The sequence below is a fragment of the Schistocerca piceifrons genome, chromosome 5 (genome assembly GCF_021461385.2).
Source record: "Schistocerca piceifrons isolate TAMUIC-IGC-003096 chromosome 5, iqSchPice1.1, whole genome shotgun sequence".
Lineage (NCBI taxonomy): Eukaryota > Metazoa > Arthropoda > Insecta > Orthoptera > Acrididae > Schistocerca > Schistocerca piceifrons.
In genome coordinates this window covers 137,149,393-137,171,858 of record NC_060142.1, presented here as the reverse complement: position 1 = coordinate 137,171,858, position 22,466 = coordinate 137,149,393, and the positions used below count along the sequence as shown (strand labels likewise).

The following is a 22,466-nucleotide window of genomic DNA, read 5'->3' as shown; positions in this document are numbered from 1 at the left end:
ATCTCATTCTGGACACTTCGTCATTGTCCGCCAAAAGTCACACCCAAGTACAGGATTGAAAACTTTAGCGACACTTTTTTTCCATAGATCACACTGTTTCGAAGACTATGAATAAAGAATGTTGAATTAAGGTACTATAAATATCTTGAAGGCTCTAGTTGTGATAAATCTGCAATACATGTTGGAATATGTTCACACATCTGAACTGCTTACCGTCAAATAACCTGCCAGTCATCATCATCATCAGCCAATTCAATCATTAGATGATGTGGCCTCTTCGAGTTGTGGATTCAGGTAGGCTTTCAGAAGTCTTCTCCAAGTGGGACGGTCTTGGGCAATTCTCTGCCAGGTGTTACCAGCGATCTTCTTGATGTCTTTGTCCCATCTGTCTGGTGGTCTTCCTCTAGGCCTCCAGTGCTCTCTCGGACTCCACTCCAGTACTGGCTTCGTCCATCTGTTGCCTTTTCTTCTTGCGACGTGGCCAGCCCACTGCCATTTCAAGGAACCTACTCTCTCTAAGATGTCATTAACCTTCGTCACAGACCGGATGTCATCTGCCCTTTTCCTGTCCTTTCTTGTATAGCCCAGCATTGATCTCTCCATGGCTCTCTGTGCTGTCCTAAGTTTCCCTTTTGTGAATGAGTTCAGTGTCCATGTCTCGCATCCGTACGTCATCACAGGAAGAATGCATTGATCAAATACTGCTTTCTTCAGATTTACTGGCATTTTTGATCTGAATACTTTTGAATTCTTCCCAAATGCTTGCCAGCCAAGCTTGATGCGTCGATAGATTTCTGGTCTTATGTCTCCCTTCATATTTATAATCTGGCCAAGGTAGACATATTCACTGACCTCTTCTAGTAGACTGTCCTTGACTTTCACATCTCCAGCTGGGACCCATTTGTTGGATATTACTTTTGTTTTGGAAAGGTTCATGTTTAAGCCAACCAGCTGACATTCCGATGCAAGATCTGTAACTAAGTTTTGGAGCTCTGCGAAGTCTTTGGCCAGTAAGGCAATATCATCAGCAAATCTCAAGTTGGTAAGCCTTCTTCCATTAATTCTAATTCCCTTACCTTCCCAGCTCAGCTTTGACATAGCCATTTCCAATACAGCAGAGAACAGTTTTGGGGAGATGGGATCGCCTTGCTTGACACCCCTCATGATGCGGAATTCTTGGGTTGATTCGCCGAAGTTAACATAAGCCTCAAGAACCTGCCAGTACAGAGCACTAAATTAAAATAGTTTACCTCTTTTGTGAAACTAAGAAAATAAGTTGAGTGTACACATTGACATCGTAAACCACTATCTTCCACCCTATTATAAACTAGTAAGGATTGTTCGTGTCTCAAAACAATTTCACAATAAAAGTAATCCGAATTACTTGTTCAAGTACAAATTGCTACATATTTACTCATCAAGAACTTGATGTTTGTGGAAGTTCAGACACTCAAAAAGGCACCTGTTTATTTCAAACTGATTCATAATACGAAGGGCATTAACATGAATATACTAAATTTCTACAATGTTTTCATTATCTTTCTTGTGGTTCCTTGTGGAAGAAATCACGTTTATTCTGCAGCACCCTTAAGTACATAAAGGACATAGGTAATGCCTAACTATTAGCGCTCTACACGCATAACTTATGAGTTTCGTTTTGTTTTACTACCGAGATATGTCTGACCCTCCCTCTCGATCTGACAACTTTTGTCAATTTCAAGCAATAATTGTTAAACGAGGTAGTTACCATACGTGGCAGTCAATGTATTTATTAACTGTAACTGCAATTTCGAACATTTTATATTGAAACTGCCGTTTGGAACATTAGAATTCGAATTCTTACTATCGCATTCTAGTGCTTCCTTTTTCTATAAACTATGTGAAAATGGATAAAAATAGCAATATATAGGTACACAATAGCTTTTAAAAATTCCTCCATCTACCTTCGAATGGCAAGGCAGGCGGGAAATGTGACCAGCACTTAAAAAAAAAAAAAAAAATGGTTCAAATAGCTCTGAGCGCTATGCAACTTAACTGCTGAGGTCATCAGTCGCCTAGAATGTAGAACTAATTAAACCCAGCTAACCTAAGGACATCACACACATCCATGCCCGAGGCAGGATTCGAACCTGCGACCGTAGCGGTCGCTCGGATCCAAACTGTAGCGCCTAGAACCGCACGGCCACTCCATCCGGCTCCAGTACTTACAGATACGTAGACACCGGAGATACAAGTCATTAGCTCTGATGTTAGACTATTACATCCAAAACATAACTGTATAATGACGTAAATATAGCAACATTAGATATGAGGCAGTCTTTCTATAGATCTCTGTATTACAGTGACAGTAACTCTGTTTTGCACGAAGCTAACTTGTAGCACTCCTATGCAATGAATCAACAACAGTGAAATAAACTATTTATTTGGTGTTTTCACCTTATTATGCTGCTTATCGTTTTAGTACCTTGTGTGTGACGAAGCTACGATTTTGTAGAACCAAAGAAGATATTCCTAGTATTGAAGCCACTGAATGAGATTGAGTTGCGCATCTTGTGTTGAATCAATAACACTACATGTCGACAATGCTCCTGATGCAGTTACCCTAATGACGGCTGCTTGCAGTAGTAGCCTAAACATAAGAATGTTGTGGATCATAAAAAGACCGCTTACAGAGAGAGAGGTATACTGATTTTAAATACTGTCAGTGATTGTGCTTTACTGATCTTCAGTAAGACATCGTTCTTTAAGGTTTCAGCGAAGCATCATCCTTCGCTGCTTGCTGTCGACCCTGCCTGGATTTAAGTTTCCTCTCCAGCACCTCTGTAGCAAGAGAACGGTAACCGCCTGTGTGCTGTTGCCACAGTCGCAACCGATATCCTTGGGCCGATACAGGGAGCAGACGCGAGGACAAAGCTGCTTTGCGAGGGACAAATTTAATCAAGTGCGTCGGCTTTGTCACATTTATCAGCTCCAGTGCGCGTGTTTCGTCGAATGCGGCTGGAATGGCAAGGAGGAGACGCAGAGAGGACGGAAGCTTTCTTTTCCCTCCTTTTTAGGGCCCACAGACGTAGTTGATTGAAAGACAGCGGAAGAGATGAGATGTTTGAGGAAGGGAGCCAGGGTCGTTTCGGCCGGGCCATTTCATTTCCTTATCAGGAGCCCGTTCCCCTCGGGCCTGTGACAAGTATTCCGGTCACGCGCCGGTCGTCCCCTGCAGCCGCGCGCGCGGCCGCCCGCAACACAAGCCGCAGCTGCTGCGCAGAGCGCGTGCGCACAAGCCAGATAACGCGACGCGACACCGTTCTGATTTATACGGCCGAGCTGCGGTACATTTTCATGAGCGGCCCGGTTCGCTCCTCATCTCGCGCCTGAGATCGTCCGCCGCGCACCTACCGCGCACTTCCCCCTGAGCGATCACCCGAATATTAGCGCCTCGAGAGAGATCCAGATACTATTCGAGATGGACCCTTTCAAACAGGAAGCAATCCAAACAGAAGAATGGTTTCTAGGTTGTGTGCGCAGTAAGTCATCAAGAAAACCTCCATTCTTCATTCTGAGAGATGTGGGTGAGTTCTTTCTAATGTAAAGGATACAAAAATCAAAGTCTGGCAATCCCGTCACACAGTGCACTGACACACGTAGGAATAAAACGTAGCAAATGGCATTTGCCAAATCAGAAATAGCTAGAGGATAAATATAAATCTGCAGACGTGTAAGGCTGTAGGAGACCAAATACATTCGCTGGAATGACACAATTTCATCTGAGTTATTGAGATACCTGAGAGGTATTACTGCGACAGAATAATCCCTCTTGATTTGAAAAGAAAGGTATAAGGGAAAGGCGAAATACCTTCAATCTTCAAAGGACTGTAAAGAAGGTAACTGTTTAAAGGTGTGAATGTTATGGAAACATCAGTATGATAAGTTATTGCTACAAAATACTGACTCCAATGCTTTACGAATGAATGCATGAAGTGGGAGAAAGCTACCACTGGGAACACTGAATGATTGGTCAACTTTGAACACCACACGATCCTGAAGAAGATCCCAGCAGAGGGGTCGAAATGTCGATCGTATATGTGAGATATGACGCTGCCTAACAACACAGAAGTTTTTATCTTCAGTGATAGGGGCCAAAGTTGTTGTTGTTGTTGTTAAGGACGCTCAACATCGTGGTTATTAGCTCCCTACTTACAATTACTGCAAAAAAATAAGAGGAAGTGTGAATCTTAAATGAAACTGCTTCCACCACAAAACGCAAGCTGTTATTTTTGCGTCCCCTAATTTGGTTTCTTTCTTACTTGCTTTCCAGAACTGCAGAATTCAGTGAATCACAGCTTTTAAGTCTACATTAGATCCTCACTCACTTCAATGAAAGATTCTTAAGGCTTCTCTTATACTGATGTCGGTAATGCATGCCATTCCGACCACTTCTGATGGAGAGATTCTGCTTGGAAGTTCTTCTATGGGAATTTTGATGAAGACATATGCTATGGAACGGTGCGAAACTGAGGCCACGCGTTCGTCCATGGCGACGACTTCACTTGCTTCACTTCGGTGCTGCCGCTCAACGTACAGTAAACGGCACCTTCCTTGTTCCGAATGTGTCATTGGGAACAGATATAACGTGACTACGCAAAGAGATCCAGAAAAGGTATGGTGACGGGTTGTGATTCAGTGGTAGATCTCGTTACATTAACACAAATAAAATATTTAATTTAACCACCGCTGCAAATAGACAGAAACATTGTGATTGTACCATTTTTTCATCTCTGTCTGGTTGTTATTACCCAAAATCGTTTATCTACATCATTGCGGTTACTACATCCTATAATATATCGCATTTAGTTCCTTAACTAATAATGATACTGAGTACCACAGTGAATGAGTGAATACCCTAAAACGCTAAAACCTAAAGTATGTGGCCTAAGAGCGCTTCTCCCGGATCTGTTTTGCACCTCTCATAACTGTTATCATGGGAGAATGAACTATCAGGAAACACCTGACGTGGTATGATCTGCTGATGCAGTGAGTGTTATAAAGCAAGCGAAGCCTGCTGTCGCTTCTAATTCCTCTCGTGTCTGATCATTGTGGAATTTGAGATAGCCTGTCATGATGGCAGTGAGTTGGTGACAATAGCATCTGATTTTCATAATATCTCTTAGAATAAGACTTTATACTCCTTTGTTGGATGGTTTCTGAGATACATCCTTTGGTTTTATATTTACTCAAGTGATAAGTTTCTTGCCTTACGAATGCATACGGAGGAGTACGCTTATGAGACTATGTTTGAAGTTTTAAACCACATTAGTGAAGTAATTCTGTCTATTTCTCAGTATGTACTCGTTGGATATAACATTATCGACTGAAAAAGATTGCTGGTAGAGTCGAAGAGCCAACAAAAGGTTGCTTCTCTCCTCCCAAATATCCAACATCAAGGTGCATAATGGGGCTCCAATGGATCTAATGAATTTGAAGTCTTGCAGGGAAGCAAAATTACCAAATGCAAAACAGACAGACCTTATATAATAACAGCTTCAGTTAAGTAAAATTACAAAATAGAAAACACGCAGGCCTTCCTTAATACCAGCTTCAGTTAAATAAAATTATCAAATAGAAAACAGGGAGGCCTCCAATGGTAACAGCTTCAGTTAAGTAAAATTACCAAATAGAAAAGAGGCAGGAATTCAATGATAACAGCTCGAGTTAAGTAAAATTACGAAATACTAACAGGCAGAACATCCATAATAACAGCTTCGTTTAAGTAAACTTAGCAAAACAGAAAACGGTAGGCCTTCTTTAACAACAGCCTCAGTTAAGTAAAATTATCAAATAGAAAACAGTCAGGCCTTCTTTAATAGGACACAGTAGGCCTTCATGACTAACTGCTTTAGTTACGTAACCAAGAATTTGAACTGCCTCCTCACAAGGGGTGCAACAGAATGCTTATGTGCAAGGAACACAAAAATACACCAAACAGTAAGGCCAAAGAAGATAACAACGAGAGGACCGTCCTTCCAAGGCCCTATCCGTTGATACAGACCGGCAAATGAAATATTAACACAGCAAGGCTAGTTACGTGAAAGCTACAATAACTAGCCAAACGGCATGCCCGCGTCACTTCAAGATACCGCCTCTACAAAGACATCTAAACGTCCGAAAGAAAACTATGCTGCCGAACCCAATCACATAGCCTCAGCAATTACAAATTTTGAGACCTAGGCACCTCCTAACCCGATATAATTAACAGAATGACGAGGTCTGCAATGCTCGAAGGTATCTCGGAACCAGCACACGGCCGTATCAAAAGAGACATGTATTTACCAGGTTTCGAAGTCGACGCTGGTGGTGGTGGGAGGGGGGGGGGGGAGAAGGGGTAGTAGGCCACAGCATAAGACAATAAGAGAAACACGCTATCGCTCTGGCTCAGGAAACACCATCGGCTCATACAGTTTAAGACATGCTGTTAACAAGAAACCAAGGCCAGTATCGACAGAGGAAAAGTAAACAGCAGCCACAATTCAAGGCAGCAACTGGTGGTTAAATAGATCAGCTAAGAAGTCGCAGTGACCGCAACAGACCTATGGATATCAATAAGATAATAACAGTTAAGGCCTCGAAATACAATACATTACAGGACTCGAAGCTGAAGCTCACCGATTCCAAAGGGGCCCACAATTCAGCACAGCGAAACTGGCTTCTAGTCTCTCGTCGGTGTCCCACGTTCCAGGCCCGGCTGGCCAGTCCACGCCCTCGGATTCAAATCGGCACACAAATATACCCAGCAACCACTCGCCGGACTCCGTTCCCAAGAAGCTTGCCCAAGTGCTCACCTTGTATGTATTGTATTGTATGAATTCTGGGGACCTAGAAACGACGGAGAGGCTCCGTCCCTGCCGCAACCGCAGTGGTCCGCAACCCCACGACGACTACCGCAGCTCACTTCACCCCGTCGCCGCCCCACACCGAACCCAGGGTTACTGTGCGGTTCGGACGCCGGTGGACCCGCCTCCCCCCCCCCCCCCCCCCTCCGGGAACGTCTCACACCAGGCGGGTGTACCCCTATGTTTGCGTGGTAGAGTAATGGTGATGTCCGCGTACGTGGAGAACGTGTTTGCGCAGCAATCGCCGACATAGTGTAACTGACGCGGGATAAGGGGAACCATCCCGCCTTCGCCGAGGCAGATGGAAAACTGCCTAAGAACCATCCACAGACTGGCCGGTTCACCGGACCTCGACACAAATCCGCCGGGCGGATTCGTGCCGGAGACCAGACGCTCCTTCCCGCCCGGAAGTGCTCACTCCTCAGCTGCCACGCCACAGGACGCCCCGTTCCCATCAAGAACCGTGAGTAAAGATCTTAGTAGCCTCAAACCAGAAGCGCATCACACGACAGATCGAGCTAGCGAAGCCAGGAATTCGAAACGCGACTCCTGCAGCCCCGCTACTGCTCAATGGAAACGTCGGAATTACAGAAAATGTGATTCACTTATTTATTTCTAGAAACAATTGTTTCACTAGCCATATAGTGGTGGTACTTCTAACAAATTACCGAGTACAGAGCATAATTAATAGCCTAGTGAACATAATCTCCAACGTGACAGGCCACATGGGTCCCTCCAAGAAGAACAAAGAGCAAAGCAGTGGCAGCAGTGATGATGTCATTAGAGATGGTGCACGAGTTGCAGAAGGAACACCGCTTCAAAAGCTTTGTAGTTTAGGGAAAGCACGGAATACCTAAATCAGGATGGTTGGCAAGGGATCTCAACCGAATAAGATTCCACTGCTTTGAACGCTGTCATACCTTGCTCAGTTATAAAACAGAGGAATCGCCACGATGATCTTATGTCAAAATACCATCAATCTGATCTACCATTTCCTCATAAGATTCAACAATTAGGTGCCCCGAATATGTCACACCTGTAATAGTTCAACGACCACTTTCAATATTATGAGCCCAGTAACTGAAAGGCAGTTCTTGCCAGCAGTAGAATAGGCAATTCGTCTATCACGTCTGGCCAGCTCTGATTGACATCACTGTATGATCTACTATCGCAACCAAAATGTAATTATGGCAAGAAACCCAGTGTGTTCATAAGAGCCTGAAGGGGTTGTCATGAAAAATATTCGTCAGTTTTCATGGGCTGCCGAGCTGCTCTGATGACATTTCAGCCCTGGGAAAGTGAGTAATACTCCGAAGAAAAGTGCCACGTAAACGTAAATAAAAAGAACTGACATTAGTATCATATCCTCACTTTACGTTCTCACTAGGTAGATTGGGAACGGCTCTGAACTAACTTCACCTTCGGAAGTGTGGTGCGGATGGGGGCAGGGGAGGAAACATGTTTCGGAAAAATTAACGATACCACAATTTTATGCGTCGAGTGAATAATATTCGGAGGTGCTATCCTCAGTTCGATCGATTTTGCCATTTAACATATATATATATATATATATATATATATAGGCCTCTAGTTCTATGTAACATCCTTGTATTTTACATGAAGAATTAATTGCAACAATATCGAATAAGACAAGAAAAAAATCATGTTAGCAAATTTGTGGGTCTTACTCGCATTCGAATTTCCAAGACAATGGTCGAAGAAAAGTGCTGGAAACAAAGATAACAGGCTTTATTACAGTGCAGAATAACTTAGCCTTAGTTAGGGTACTTGCAGAATAATATTTGTCTACTCTGAAAGTTTCAAAATTGAGTATAGAATGGATGAAACTCTAACAGCCCCTCTACATTTTTGACCTATGTTAAAAAAATTTAGAAGAAACTGTTGTTTCACGACTTCGATCGCTGAACCAATCACGGCCACTTTTACACACGTGGCGCTCTGTGTTTTGTTCCAGGAGCAGCCTTCCAGCCAGAGTTCGCGGCGCCCCTGGCCAACCTGACGGTGGCCGTGGGCCGGGACGCCACCTTCACTTGCCAGGTTCGACACCTGGGGGGCTACAGGGTAAGTGCGTCGCACTGCTGTACGCATTCCGTCTGACAATAGCCATTTAGATGCTGACGACTACACTTCGAAATCTGCTGCTACCGCATAAATAAAAGTCGTCCAAACAGGTCCAAGGTCGCAGGGGATGTCTTCTACGACGACAGAGATCACTGTTTTATCATTCTAATTAAATGCAGGGCCTTACACTGATGTGGTTATTTACATATAACATGAACAATTACCAGCACTAGCAGTACCATACAGAACGTGCGCACAATTGATCGTACAGTGCAACTCTCACAGCCAGCGGTTGCACCACTGATAATTTTTGCTTTATGAGCATGATGCCATCGTCCCAGTCATTTTTCTCAGCCTAAAAATTGTCAATTTTTAATACGTCAGTTTTTAAGCGGAGAAATATGGCTTGCACCAGATCATTTTATCGAAAACTGGAAATACTTCGAGTTCGGTGTAAGATGTACTATCGTCAGTTTTGATGTTGTATGGTTCCCCCTAATGGGTGTCACACTTCGAAAGTGTTTTCGCAAAGGATATGGCATCTCTCCCCTCATTAGCAATGGGTGGATATTGCCAACATGGGATGGCCTGCATGACTCAACAATACAAATCTCGTAGTTGAAGTTACGACGGAATAGCATTTGTGGCGAGGGCAAACGAACTTATGGTTCCTGGGTTGGCGCAGCTGCCTTTTCCTTGGTTAATGGGAAAAATGTCTGGATTACAGACTTTTAACTGCAGTTTCTATATTGTACCATCTTCTCGGTACCGAAACTGGTTGTAATACAAAAATATTGATAAATATTTAGGTTATGCATTTCAAAAAATATGTTGCTGATGTTCCACATCACATGCAAAAAATGTGCGACTTCTGAATATGTCCTGTTACGCAGGTCTTGCGAACGGCTAAAAGCCAGGGCTGGCCACAGTGCCCGAACGGTTCTAGGCGCTTCAGTCCGGAACCGCGCTGCTGCTACGGTCGCAGGTTTCAATCCACTCTCGGGCATGGATGTGTGTGATGTCCTTAGGTTACTTTAAGTAGTTGTAAGTCTAGGGGACTAATGATTCCATATGTTAAGTCCCATAGGGCTTAGAGCCATTCGATCCATTTTAAAAGGCAGTGAAATTGTAGCTGTTATTCTTCCAGAGAGAATACACCTCTACTGTATGATCAAACGATGATGACATATATTGGGTAAAATATTCTGGAACTAAAACAACTCTCACTCGCTGGGGGCAAAAGGTTATCTACAACTTGTACAAATAACCTATTACCAATTAAAACAGTCGAAGAACATGAGGTAGGAAACAGTGTTTGAGAAGGAAATCAGACAGCTCAGTCCTGATGTTGTTTAATCTGTACATTTAGCAAGGAGTGAAGAAAACTAAGGAGAAAATTGTAAAGGAAGTTAAACATGGAGAAGAAGGTATTTATGTGAGATATGGTGTTGAGCGGAAGTGAAGCGTGAACGACAGACGCATCCCAGGCAAGAAGAGAGTATATGGCTTGAAATGTGGTGCTACAGATGAATGCTGAATGGCAGACTGATAGATCGAGTAGCTAATGAGGTGCTACTTTACTGAAAGAGAGAAAAACGGAATTTTGACACAACTCAACTAAAAGGGACCTGTTGAAAGGAGATATCCTGTAGCATGAAGGAATAGTGAATTTGATAAAGAAGGAAGTGTGATGTGGTAAAAATTGTAGAAGGAGACCAATACGTGAATACCGTAAGCAGGTTCATATGGACGTAGTTTGCAGCAGTCATACAGAGATGAAGAGGCTTGCACAGGGTAGAAAAGCGTGGAGAGGCGCATCAAAATAGTTTCCGAGAACATTGAATATTGTATTACATCAACTTATTTCCTGTGGGATAACAAATTCTAAGAGCAATCGGTGGACGTGGCTATTGCGAAGCAACTTATCGAAGTTGGAGTGAATTTTTGTATGGAAAAATTTTAAGAAGCAATCCTGACAAAGGAGAATAAGCTCTATTGTTAATTTCGGTACGTTGATGAACTGATGAAATTTTTGTTCTATGGACTAATTGGGAGACAGAAATCTCAAAGTTTCCTAATTTTCTAGGTGATGTTAATTGTAATAGTAATTTCAGTATGATGAAAGTGAGAAAGGGTCGGATTTCGAGATTTACAGTTTGTTAGTAAATCTGTCTGAACTTTAGTGCACAAGGTCTACAAAATTCCCACTACCACAGATAAAAATTAATGTAGATGTTGTGTGATCAGTACCTCCCGTCGGGGAGACCGTTCACCCAGTCCCTGAGCGGAGAAAATCTCCCACTCAGCCGGCAATCGAACCCGGGCCCTTAGGATTGACATTCTGTCGCGCTTACCACTCAGCTACCGAGGGCGGACACGGCCACAGATAGATACCTTCAGACAAATTCCAGTCAACATCCCATGCAGAATATATGAAGGTAGTATCTGTTCCCGAAAGAACATTTACCGTTGATGACCATGAAGCTTTCGTGAGAATGAAATGATAATTAAATGGACACCCTAGCTGCAAACAGGCGTTGATATACTTCATTGGGAACATGTTGAAAATGTGTGCCCCGATCGGGACTCGAACACGGGATCTCCTGCTTGCATGGCAGACACTCTATCCATCTGAGCCACCGAGGGCACAAAAGATAGCTCGACTGCAGGGACGTATCCCTTGCACGGTCCCCGCGAGATCCACATTCCCAACATGTCCACACAACTACATTCGTAGTGCGCCTAAGAGATGAAGTATATCAACTCCTGTTTGCAGCTGGGGTATCCATTAAATTATCATTTCATCCATGCAGAATAGTCAAAGCATTGGTAGACCAGGCTAAAACAGGCCGGTGAACCGCAATTCTTAGCGGACGATCTCAGACGTTTAAGAACTGAACCAGAGGAGATCGCTACTCTGATAAAGAACAACTAAAGGGAAATTTTTCCTCCCACTCATAAAAACAGCCACAGAACGCATCAGTTGCGTACTAAGACGACATGTAACTGAGATAGTGTCTGAAACAACAAGAAAGGTGCGCAACTATTTGAACATTGCAAAGGAGTTACGCCAACTACTTGGCACCGCAGAGTATTAAAATGTCTCGCACATGCTATCAAGTGTACATAGAAACAATAAAAAGAAGCATTAGCACACTTTTAAGGAACACATGAGCAATTGTCACCTGGGGAAATTAAGATCATGCACGGGGACCAGAGAACTACCGAATTTATTTCTATAACACTATGGATTTATCAGTATCAATATACCGGATGATCAAAAGGTCAATGTAACTTTGAACACTTAATAAACCACGGAACAATGACATGGGGTTTTATTAGAACAAACAAAAAAAAAAGTTCACAAAATGTCCGACAGTTGGCGCTGGACAGCAAAACGTCAGTGTCTGCGCATGACAATCTACATCTACATCTACATTGATACTCCGCAAGCCACCCAACGGTGTGTGGCGGAGGACACTTTACGTGCCACTGTCATTACCTCCCTTTCCTGTTCCAGTCGCGTATGGTTCGCGGGAAGAACGACTGTCTGAAAGCCTCAGTGCGCGCTCTAATCTCTCTAATTTTACATTCGTGATCTCCTCGGGAGGTATAAGTAGGGGGAAGCAATATATTCGATACCTTATCCAGAAGCGCACCCTCTCGAAACCTGGCGAGCAAGCTACACCGCGATGCAGAGCGCCTCTCTTGCAGAGTCTGCCACTTGAGTTTATTAAACATCTCCGTAACGCTATCACGGTTACCAAATAACCCTGTGACGAAACGCGCCGCTCTTCTTTGGATCTTCTCTATCTCCTCCGTCAGACCGATCTGGTACGGATCCCACACTGATGAGCAATACTCAAGTATAGGTCGAACGAGTGTTTTGTAAGCCACCTCCTTTGTTGATGGACTACATTTTCTAAGCATTCTCCCAATGAATCTCAACCTGGTACCCGCCTTACCAACAATTAATTTTATATGATCATTCCACTTCAAATCGTTCCGCACGCATACTCCCAGATATTTTACAGAAGTAACTGCTACCAGTGTACAATCGTGTATAAAAGGAGCTGCAATGAGAGAGAGAATCAGATGCGCCAGCAGTCGCAGCATGTTGACGTTGCCTGAAAAGGCGCTTTTAGTGAAGCTGTATTATCAGAATGGGGAATGTGCTAGTTCAGCGATACGATCCTATCGCCATAGGAAGGGAATTCGAACGGGTAAAGGTCCGTTGACAAATGCAGCTGTGGCGAGAATGATTTCGAAGTTCGAAGCCAAGGGTTGTTTAGACGATAGACCCCGTAGTGGCCGACCGAGCACAAGGCGTAATGCTGCTGAGACAGTTCGGGAAGAAATGGAGACTGTAGCGGTTTCTTCTATGCACGAGGAAGTCAGCGCTCGTGCAGACGCACGTCGCACCGCCATTCCGTACACTACTGTTTGGTTGGCACTGAGGCGTACCCTCCTACGCTATCCGTACAAAATCCATCGGCAACATGACCTGTTACCTGGCGATTTAGTGAAGCGGAGGGCATTTGCGGTGTGGGCGTTTCAAAAGATGGTGGAAGATGACGATTGGTTGAGTAACGTGTTGTGGACCGACGAAGCTCATTTCACGCTCCGAGGGTCTCTCAGCGGCCACACCTACAGAATTTGGGCTACCGAAAATCCATCGCATGACGAGAAAGTCACGGTCTGGGTTGCATTTACCACATCTACCGTTATCAGCCCTTTTTTCTTCGAGGAAATGCGTGATTCTCGTTTTGTAACTGCTGCCGTGACGGGTGAGAGGTACGCCGATATGTTACAGAATCGCATCATCCCCAGCCTGGCTGATAAACACCTGCTGAAACGTACGATGTTTATGCAGGATGGCGCTTTACCCCATATTGCTAGACGCGTGAAAGATCTCTTGCGCCCGTCGATTGGTGATGATCGTGTGCTCAGCCGCCACTTTCGTCATGCTTGGCCTCCCAGGTCTCCAGACCTCAGTCCGTGCCATTATTGGCTTTGGGGTTACCTGAAGTCGCAAGTGTATCGTGATCGACCGTCATCTCTAGGGATGCTGAAAGACAACATCCAACGCCAATGCCTCACCATAACTCTGGACATGGTCTACAGTGCTATTCACAACATTATTCCTCGACAACAGTTATTGTCGAGGAATGATGGTGGACATATTGAGGATTTCCTGTAAATCATCATCTTTGCTTTGTCTTACTTTGTTATGCTAATTATTGCTATTCTGATCAGATGAAGTGCCATCTGTCGGAAATTTTTTGAACTTTTGTATTTCTTGGTTCTAATAAAACCCCATGTCATTCCAAGCGTGTGTGTCAATTTGTACCTCTCTATCTACATTATTCCGTGATTTATTCAGTTTTCAAATTTATACTAACCTTTTGATCACCCGGTATTTCTATGATAGGACAAAAACAATTAAAAAGCTAAAATCGCACAAAATATTTTTTATCTCGGCTTTTGATTGTTTTTAACAGTTAAAACAGGTCGCCCTTCAGTAGCCTCATAACGATAAAGTTCTGTGCTAGGATCTACAGAGAGCCCTAGAAATTCTAAATCACAAAAAAAAAAAAAAAAAAAAAAGTTCAGATGTGTGTGAAATCTTATGGGACTTAACTGCTAAGGTCATCAGTGCGTAAGCTTACACATTACTTAACCTAAATTGTCCTGAGGACAAACACACACACCCATGCCCTAGTGAGTACTCGAACCTCCGCCGGGACCAGCAGCACGGTCCATGACTGCAGCGCCTGAGACCGCTCCGCTAATCCCGCGCGGCCTCAAATACAACTTCAACAGAAGAAAAGAAGGATTGCAACTGATGTGACCTTTAGTGGTGAATAAAGCAAACAGCAGCTAAACATAACCTTCGCTAGCTTCGTAAAAGACGTAGCCCCGAGTCCTGTGACAGCAGTCTGTTGATGTCATGTCCCGACCATTGTATGGATGCATGTAAATGTTTTGACTCGATGAGGACGTTTAAGTTTGAAATTGCCATATTTCTTGCCCTTGATTATGTCTCTAGCATTGGAAGACAGAACTTTAAGCATAGAAATATGGATTGGACGACGGCTTAATGCCCATAAACGTGAATACAGTTTTTTGTGGACGATGTGTTGTTTGCCAGGTCGCTCTTTCTCCTACGGACACGGATTTTTCAAGAAGTACAGGGGTGTCCGGTGCTTGTTAAGCAGCAGCGCCTGCAGCCTCTCATACATGCTAGGCGGCGCTGATGAACTGCGAGGACGCGGCTGAATGCAGAAGCCCGGGGGGCGGCGGGAGCGTCCGGCGGCCGGCCCCGCCCCCACCGCAGCTAATTGGATTCTTCTGTCGTCCCAGGCAGTGCCGACAAATTGATTGAGCCGTAAAAATGCAGGGGGCCCTCCCTTGTTTGTCGCTATGCAGTCCAATTTCTGGGCGCTCGCTGAGGAGCACAGTCTATTTGTTTCACCGGAATTGGAATCGGCTGCACGAACTGTGAGGCTCGCTTAGTGCGCCCAGATTTCACGCGTGGGTTCCGAAAGCTGCGCTACGCACCTGCCTTCCACTGTCACGGACAGATTTTTAGGGAACTGTGCTCGTGGGCAGGTGACACACAAAAGTTCCGTCCCACCTTGACGTCTGTGGATATCGAACTTCTTCAAGTCAATTCACCAGAAATTAGAATGTAACGATGAAACTTCGTCCTTGTAGGCACCAAACTAAATGGTTCTTCTGGAAGTAAAGGAGACTTATTCAGGAATCACAGAACATCAGGTAAAAGCTACTTCTACATCGTCTACTTCAACATAAACACTGTGCGATTCCCACGTACATGTTTGGCAGATCATGCAGCGTTCGACACTCGAATAGCACATGAAAAAGGAAAATCTAAGTCTTCCTCTGGTAGCTCCGATTTCTGTCACTTTTTTACGATGGTCGTTTTTCTCTGTGCAAGTGGAAGCCAACAAAATAAACCCGAAGACAAAAAATCTGCGCACCTCTAATGAATTATCTGAATGGGACTGAATTCGATATTTGATGTACATGAACAGACAAATTGACCTATTTATTCAAGAGAAGGTGCTACATAAATGGAGCAAGTCTCTCTCGACTTGCACTCTTTGAGACTGAAGCCGTTTCTGTGCTTCTGAGGCCCTTCTAACCTTGTAGAAGCCTCTTGTGTGTAATTGACTCTTGACCTATTAAACGGAATCCGTTATCCTCCACCCAACGGAGCAATTCAAGGTATATATAGTCTATGCATTTGCAGAACCTTTGCTTCCTATCAATTAAATTTGAAGCTAACCGCTAAGTCATTAGGCTATGAAATCCATGAATTTTAAGAAGAATCACGATACAAGTGGGCTATGCATGTCACTAAGCAGATGCGTCTGCAACAGTTGCTCTCTATTGTCTTCATAAGGTTATCTAACATCTTAAAATATCTGGCTCACGGTACCTGTGACACTTGTATTCCTGCTCTCTTTTCTGTACCCTACTTCCGTCGCTACAAATATCTGCTTCATGGAGGGTGAGGCATAACATCAATCGGTAATGTTTAAAGGTGATATAGAACAGTGCACTAAGTTTCTCACAAAACACTCTCCATTACAGTATCATCGATAGGTTTTTGGAGTTTATGTAGTCCACGACTGGTATTATTAGCGCTGGGACTCTCGATAACCTCTTTGTGTCCTCAGTGTTACAGCATATCTATACATCTTGCAGTTACGACAATGGGAGAGAGGGAGAGAGAGTGTGTGTGTGAGAGAGAGAGGTGTTAATGGATTTTCAGGAACATCAGCATCAGCAAGAAGCTCTCAAAAAATAATTTTGAAATTTCACTTTCATCTCTGGCAGCAACTAACGCAAGGTAGTGGAATCAAACGATTGGGTTATTCGTCAGCAATATACCTTTCTTTTGCTGTAAGTTGGGCATAATTATAATTAATTTCAACAATGTTTAACTGCCTGCCGTTGTGTTCGTACTATCTTAATAGTGATACTTGAAGCAGCTGAATATGAACACAACGCATTTTATTTATAAGTTACGAAATCCCATTAACTCATGCAATGAGTCGAACTTATCTGCGGAACGACGTATTTCTCCAGAATTTTGATCATATTAATCTTGCCATTTCAGCGCCTACCCTTCAAGTGTCCTTGTCAGCGGATAGTGAAGTGTTGGAAGTCTAACTGTGGTAGTAAAACGAGATAATACGAAAAGGGAAAGGGACAGGTTAAACTACAAAAAGGAAACAGCTTCGTTGCATTCTACAGAAAGAAGTCTTTGAGTTTTTTGATTATGATGACAGTCCTTATTTGACCTGTAGGTAGTAGTTTTCTTGCTCCAAACGTTATGGCATTTTCTCAGTTTCTAACCAAGTTTACAATTCCATTTTGTTCGGAAGAATTCGATAAATAACCAACCGGTATTCAAAATGGCTCTGAGCACTATGGGACTTAACTTCTGAGGTCATTAGTCCCCGGGAACCTAGAACTACTTAAACCTAACTAACCTAAGGACATCACATACATCCATGCCCGAGGCAGGATTCGAATCTGCGACCGTAGCGGTAGCACGGTTCCAGACTGTAGCGCCTAGAACCGCTCGGCCACTCTGGCCGGCCAACCGGTATTCCTCAAGGGCTCTAACCAGTATGGCTCATTACGAATTGTTGCAGTAGCGCTCCTATTTGTAGATTATTCCCGAAACACTTTACATGTTACGTTCTCTTGATCCTTTGGCGTGATTCAGCGAAAAATTATTGACAATAAGCAAATAAAAAGGGTCAATATGCTGCTTCAGTCTCTGGTGTTTTAAATTCCACCGTCTCAGTAGTCGCGTCATCACCTTTAGGATGAATTTAAAGTAATCCACATGGTGATGATGGTGACAATAATGAAAGTACGACCATATTATTTAAACTGGATGTAATCCATACAGATACGTATGCGGACTTGAAACTGTATATAAATTTGTACACGATCAGAGAAGCGTAAATGAGAGAACAAATAGTTTTATTTAAAAGCGAGCTCCAGAACCAAGCTGAAGTTCTAATCGGCAACTGTCTTCGTCATTCACGTGCACCAGGGTTAATTACTGCGATGCCCATCTACTGCAACCAGCATCTCGCGTGCGTTTGTAGTCCCTTCTTTCGCTGATCAGTTGAAGTACGTCATATGTTATCCGAGGTTTCTGCGCCGTTACGTTCCTTGAAGCCATATTTACCTGTCCAATTTCTGTAATTGCCCTTTCTGTTGATCATCTAATCATTTTCAGTTGGAATAGCTTCTGTGGTATCCATTATAGTAGTATCTATAGCATCAGACAACTTGAGCAGCACATCCTCTCTTGGTAGCTCAGTATGGCGTTTCTTCAAAAAGTCTTTCTGAAGCTGGTCTTAAAATTTGGCCTTTCCTCCAGTATCGTCCGAAGGGCATTGTTGTAAACGTTTGTCTCTTGACGCTTTTGATGAGGATAATTCATTACTGGACTTTTCTCAGTAACTCACTATTTGCCCCCAGGTTCCTATTCATTCTTCTTCTTCTTCTTCTTCTTCTTCTTCTTCTTCTTACGTCATGCACTAGGCTTTCCCTCAGCCTGCTGCAGCTACACCTGGTCTTTCCATCGTTTTGCAGGTCGTCCAATGCATCCTTTAACTTGCGGAGTATATCTCCAAAAATGTAGCGGTAATCTTGATTTGTCCATTCGTAACAGATAGGATATCCATTTTTGTCTGTATTCGTCAGCCTTACTGTTTATATCGAAAATATCTAATTCCTTCCTTATATCTGTATTTGTTTTCTAGTTTAGCTTGGTGTATCCTGTTACGTACCTAAGGAATTTCATTTCATTGGCTTGTAAGCTTATTTTATCTTTCTTTTTCATTACCCAAGATGCACTTCCATATAATAATGTTAGTACTGACTAACTTCCTATTCATAACTAGTCCTAACCCATGTGTACGATATTGTGTTCCTGTCGATATTCATAGAGCAAGAAATCCTTATCTTCTTGGATTTAGACTGCAGTGGTAGATACGGACATAGATATACCAGTATCTTACAGAACAAATTTCAGATTTAATACACACATATTCATGGGCACACATGTCCAAAAGAACAGACATCATTTTTGAGCCAGCAGTAATTATGAAGTAATACACAAAGGTATCATAGACCTTGGATGCGAGTGGGCTCTGATTGAAAATCGGAAAGAACAAACACAAGGCGAGATGGCCAACGATCTCTTCAGTACATATGAACACAAGGCCCAACCTCTTTTGGGAATAGGTGAAATGCCGCGAGTAATGAGGATAGTGTGCAAGGGGCACTACATGTGTAATGTGTGGGTAAGTTGAGAATTTGGGTCTGGCAGGAGACGTGCTATCGTAGTCCCTGCAGTTGCAGTGACCATGTGTCCAGATGGCACACTGGTCAGAGCGTCTGCTGGTAAGCGCGACATCCATTTTCGAATCCCGGTCGGGCAGAAACTTCCAACTTCCCCCATTTACTTCAATCAATGCCCACCCGCAGCGAAAGTCTATAATTCCGTTATGTATTATTATACATATATGTACTAGCGTGCCAAAATTAGGTGTTGATACAAAAATTCCTTTTCGTAACACGTTTATCGATATGGGAGTTGTGGACTGAAGTGTTGTCATGTTAAGAGATAAAAATAAAAGTTGAATAACTTTAGGTTTAAGAAATGCATATGAATCCATCAGCTGTTTAATTGAAAATCTCAAGTATCAACCGGATTTGGTCTTAGACCATCGTCAATGGATAGCTATCTAATAAAACAAAAAAATTGTGCACAAAAATATTTTAACAAGTTACAAAGAATGAGATTATCACTCTGCAGAAGAGTGAGCCCTGATACGAAGCTTCATGTCAGATTAAAACTGTGTGCCGGACCGAGACTCGAACTCGGGACCTTTGCCTTTCGCGGGCAAGTGCTCTACCATTTGAGCTACCAAACACGACTGACGACCCGTTCACACAGCTTTAATGACGCCAGTACCTCGTCTCTTACCTTCCAAGCTTTACAGAAGCTCTCCTGCGAACCTTCTGCTAACGCAGAAGAGCTTCTGTGAAGTTTGGAAGGTAGGAGATGAGGTACTAGCGAAATTAAAGCTGTGAAGACGGGTCGTGATTCGTGGTTCGGTAGCTTAGATGGTAGAGCACTTGCCCACGAAAGGCAAAGGTCCCGAATTTGAGTCTCGGTCCGGCACACTGTTTTAATCTGCCAGGTAGTATCAAGATATAAAGAGCTACAAAACGAACGTCAGTACTTGAAAGGTTAAAAACAGTTCAAGTAAGTACCGCTCTCATGTAATTATTTAACAGTGGAGACACCTTAGGTGGTATGACATGTAATAAAACAAAATACAGTAAGTTCCACATGCGACATTTAGGTTGCACTCAGTAGTTACATTAGTTAAGAGGAGAGTAATTGTACCAATGAGAAGAACAGAGAAGTAAGTACTGTTTCGTTAGAAATACTGAAAAGTTGGTCAAGACCTTCACTAAACCTTTTTATCGTATTTATACGAGGTATATCGATCTTGAGTTAACTGCAGATACCAACAGACTAGATTGTCTTTGTCAAACTTATTTGCTAGTTTCTCGTGTAAACAGAAAGTGAAAAACGAAGTTACCATTACAAATATAGAAATATAGAAAAACACCTGTCCCACAGGAAGAAGGTAGAGACTTCTGCAATATCTAAATGCTAAACAGTAGCATAACTGCTGCATAATAATCCGTCAGGTGTATAAAAATTAATGTCAGTCGCAACGTAAAAGAAAATGCTCATGGTGTTCGTAACATAATTTCGGTTGAAAAACAGAGTTCTTAAAAATAGATACAATTCTCAACTACTATTCATTTACGTCCTACGTCCTACGTATTCTTTCTTTCTTTCACTGGTGCCGTGCTGACGCAGGGTCGGCATTGTTAGGAACGAATTTGACAAGGTTAGTGGAAAGGGGTGGCCGGATGCCGTTCCTGACGCCACCTCGTACCCCCCGGGACGGAATTAGTGTACCCCCTGCTGTCTGTGTCGAGTGTAATTAGGGGAATAGTGCGAGTGTGTTCAGATATCTGCGAGTCGTGTAACTGAGGCGTAACGTAGGGACCAGCCCGGTATTCACCAACCGGGATGTGGTAAACCGCCTAAAAACCACATCCAGGCTGGCCGGTACACCGCCCCTCGTCGATAATCCGCCGGGCGGATTCGATCCGGGGCCGGCGCGCCTACCCGAGTCCAGGAAGCAGCGCGTTAACGCTCTCGGCTACCCTGGCGGGTTACTTAAATCCTTCGTATATTAATCAAATATTACTGTAATGTAACGAATACGTATGAAGGATCACATCATATATGATTCTCATATTGGTCAGGGTGTTTATTTTAATATCCAGATCTAGCAGTAACATTACGATCACGAAAATATAGCGAACCACTACATAACTAGACGAGTGACCAAATCTGGCTTTATGGATTGGTTCAAATGGCTCTGAGCACTATGGGACTCAACTGCTGTGGTCATAAGTCCCCTAGAACTTAGAACTACTTAAACCTAACTAACCTAAGGACATCACACACATCCATGCCCGAGGCAGGATTCGAACCTGCGACCGTAGCGGTCATGCGGTTCCAGACTGTAGCGCCTTTAACCGCTCGGCCACTTCGGCCGGCTGGCTTTATGGACTGCTAGTAGCAAGTTTATATAACAGTAATAACAATCACACAGTTTTCCTACTGAAAACGTAATGTATCTATAAAGCATTGAATGTGATAGCTTTTGACTAACTCTTCAGTGTTTGTACCATGACAGTACTTACTTCTGTCACCTTCTCATTAGTATAATTATTGTCCTGTTAATTGATGTCACTACTCTTTGTACCATAAATATACCGGGTGATCAAAAAGTCAGTATAAATTTGAAAACTGAATAAATCACGGAATAATGTAGATAGAGAGGTACAAATTGACACACATGCTTCGAATGCCGTGGGGTTTTATTAGAACCAAAAAAAAATACAAAAGTTCAAAAAATGTCTGACAGATGGCGCTTCATCTGATCACAATAGCAATAATTAGCACAACAAAGTAAGACAAAGCAAAGATGATGTTCTTTACAGGAAATGCTCAATATGTCCACCATCATTCCTCAACAATGAAACTTCCTGGCAGATTAAAACTGTGTGCCCGACCGAGACTCGAACTCGGGACCTTTGCCTTTCGCGGGCAAATGCTCTACCAACTGAGCTACCGAAGCACGACTCACGCCCGGTACTCACAGCTTTACTTCTGCCAGTATCTCGTCTCCTACCTTCCAAACTTTACAGAAGCTCTTCTGCGAACCTTGCAGAACTAGCACTCCAGAAAGAAAGGATATAGCGGAGACATGGCTTAGCCACAGCCTGGGGGATGTTTCCAGAATGAGATTTTCACTCTGCAGCGGAGTGTGCGCTGATATGAAA

At 43.3% G+C, this 22,466-nt stretch overlaps 1 protein-coding gene and 1 non-coding gene across 2 annotated transcripts in view; one reads left to right on the top strand and one right to left on the bottom strand.

Annotated features, from left to right (window-relative positions):
* The first annotated feature begins 263 nt into the window (after positions 1-263).
* Positions 264-22,466, top strand: part of LOC124798807 (lachesin-like) — a 195,914-nt gene continuing 173,711 nt past the window's right edge. The window contains exons 1-3 of the mRNA XM_047262337.1: positions 264-305; positions 3,479-3,566; positions 8,860-8,966. Of these exons, the coding sequence (XP_047118293.1) occupies positions 264-305; positions 3,479-3,566; positions 8,860-8,966 (237 nt within the window). The remainder of the gene's footprint in view (positions 306-3,478; positions 3,567-8,859; positions 8,967-22,466) is intronic.
* Positions 22,188-22,262, bottom strand: Trnas-cga. The gene has a single exon. It is a non-coding gene; the product is annotated as a tRNA-Ser (tRNA).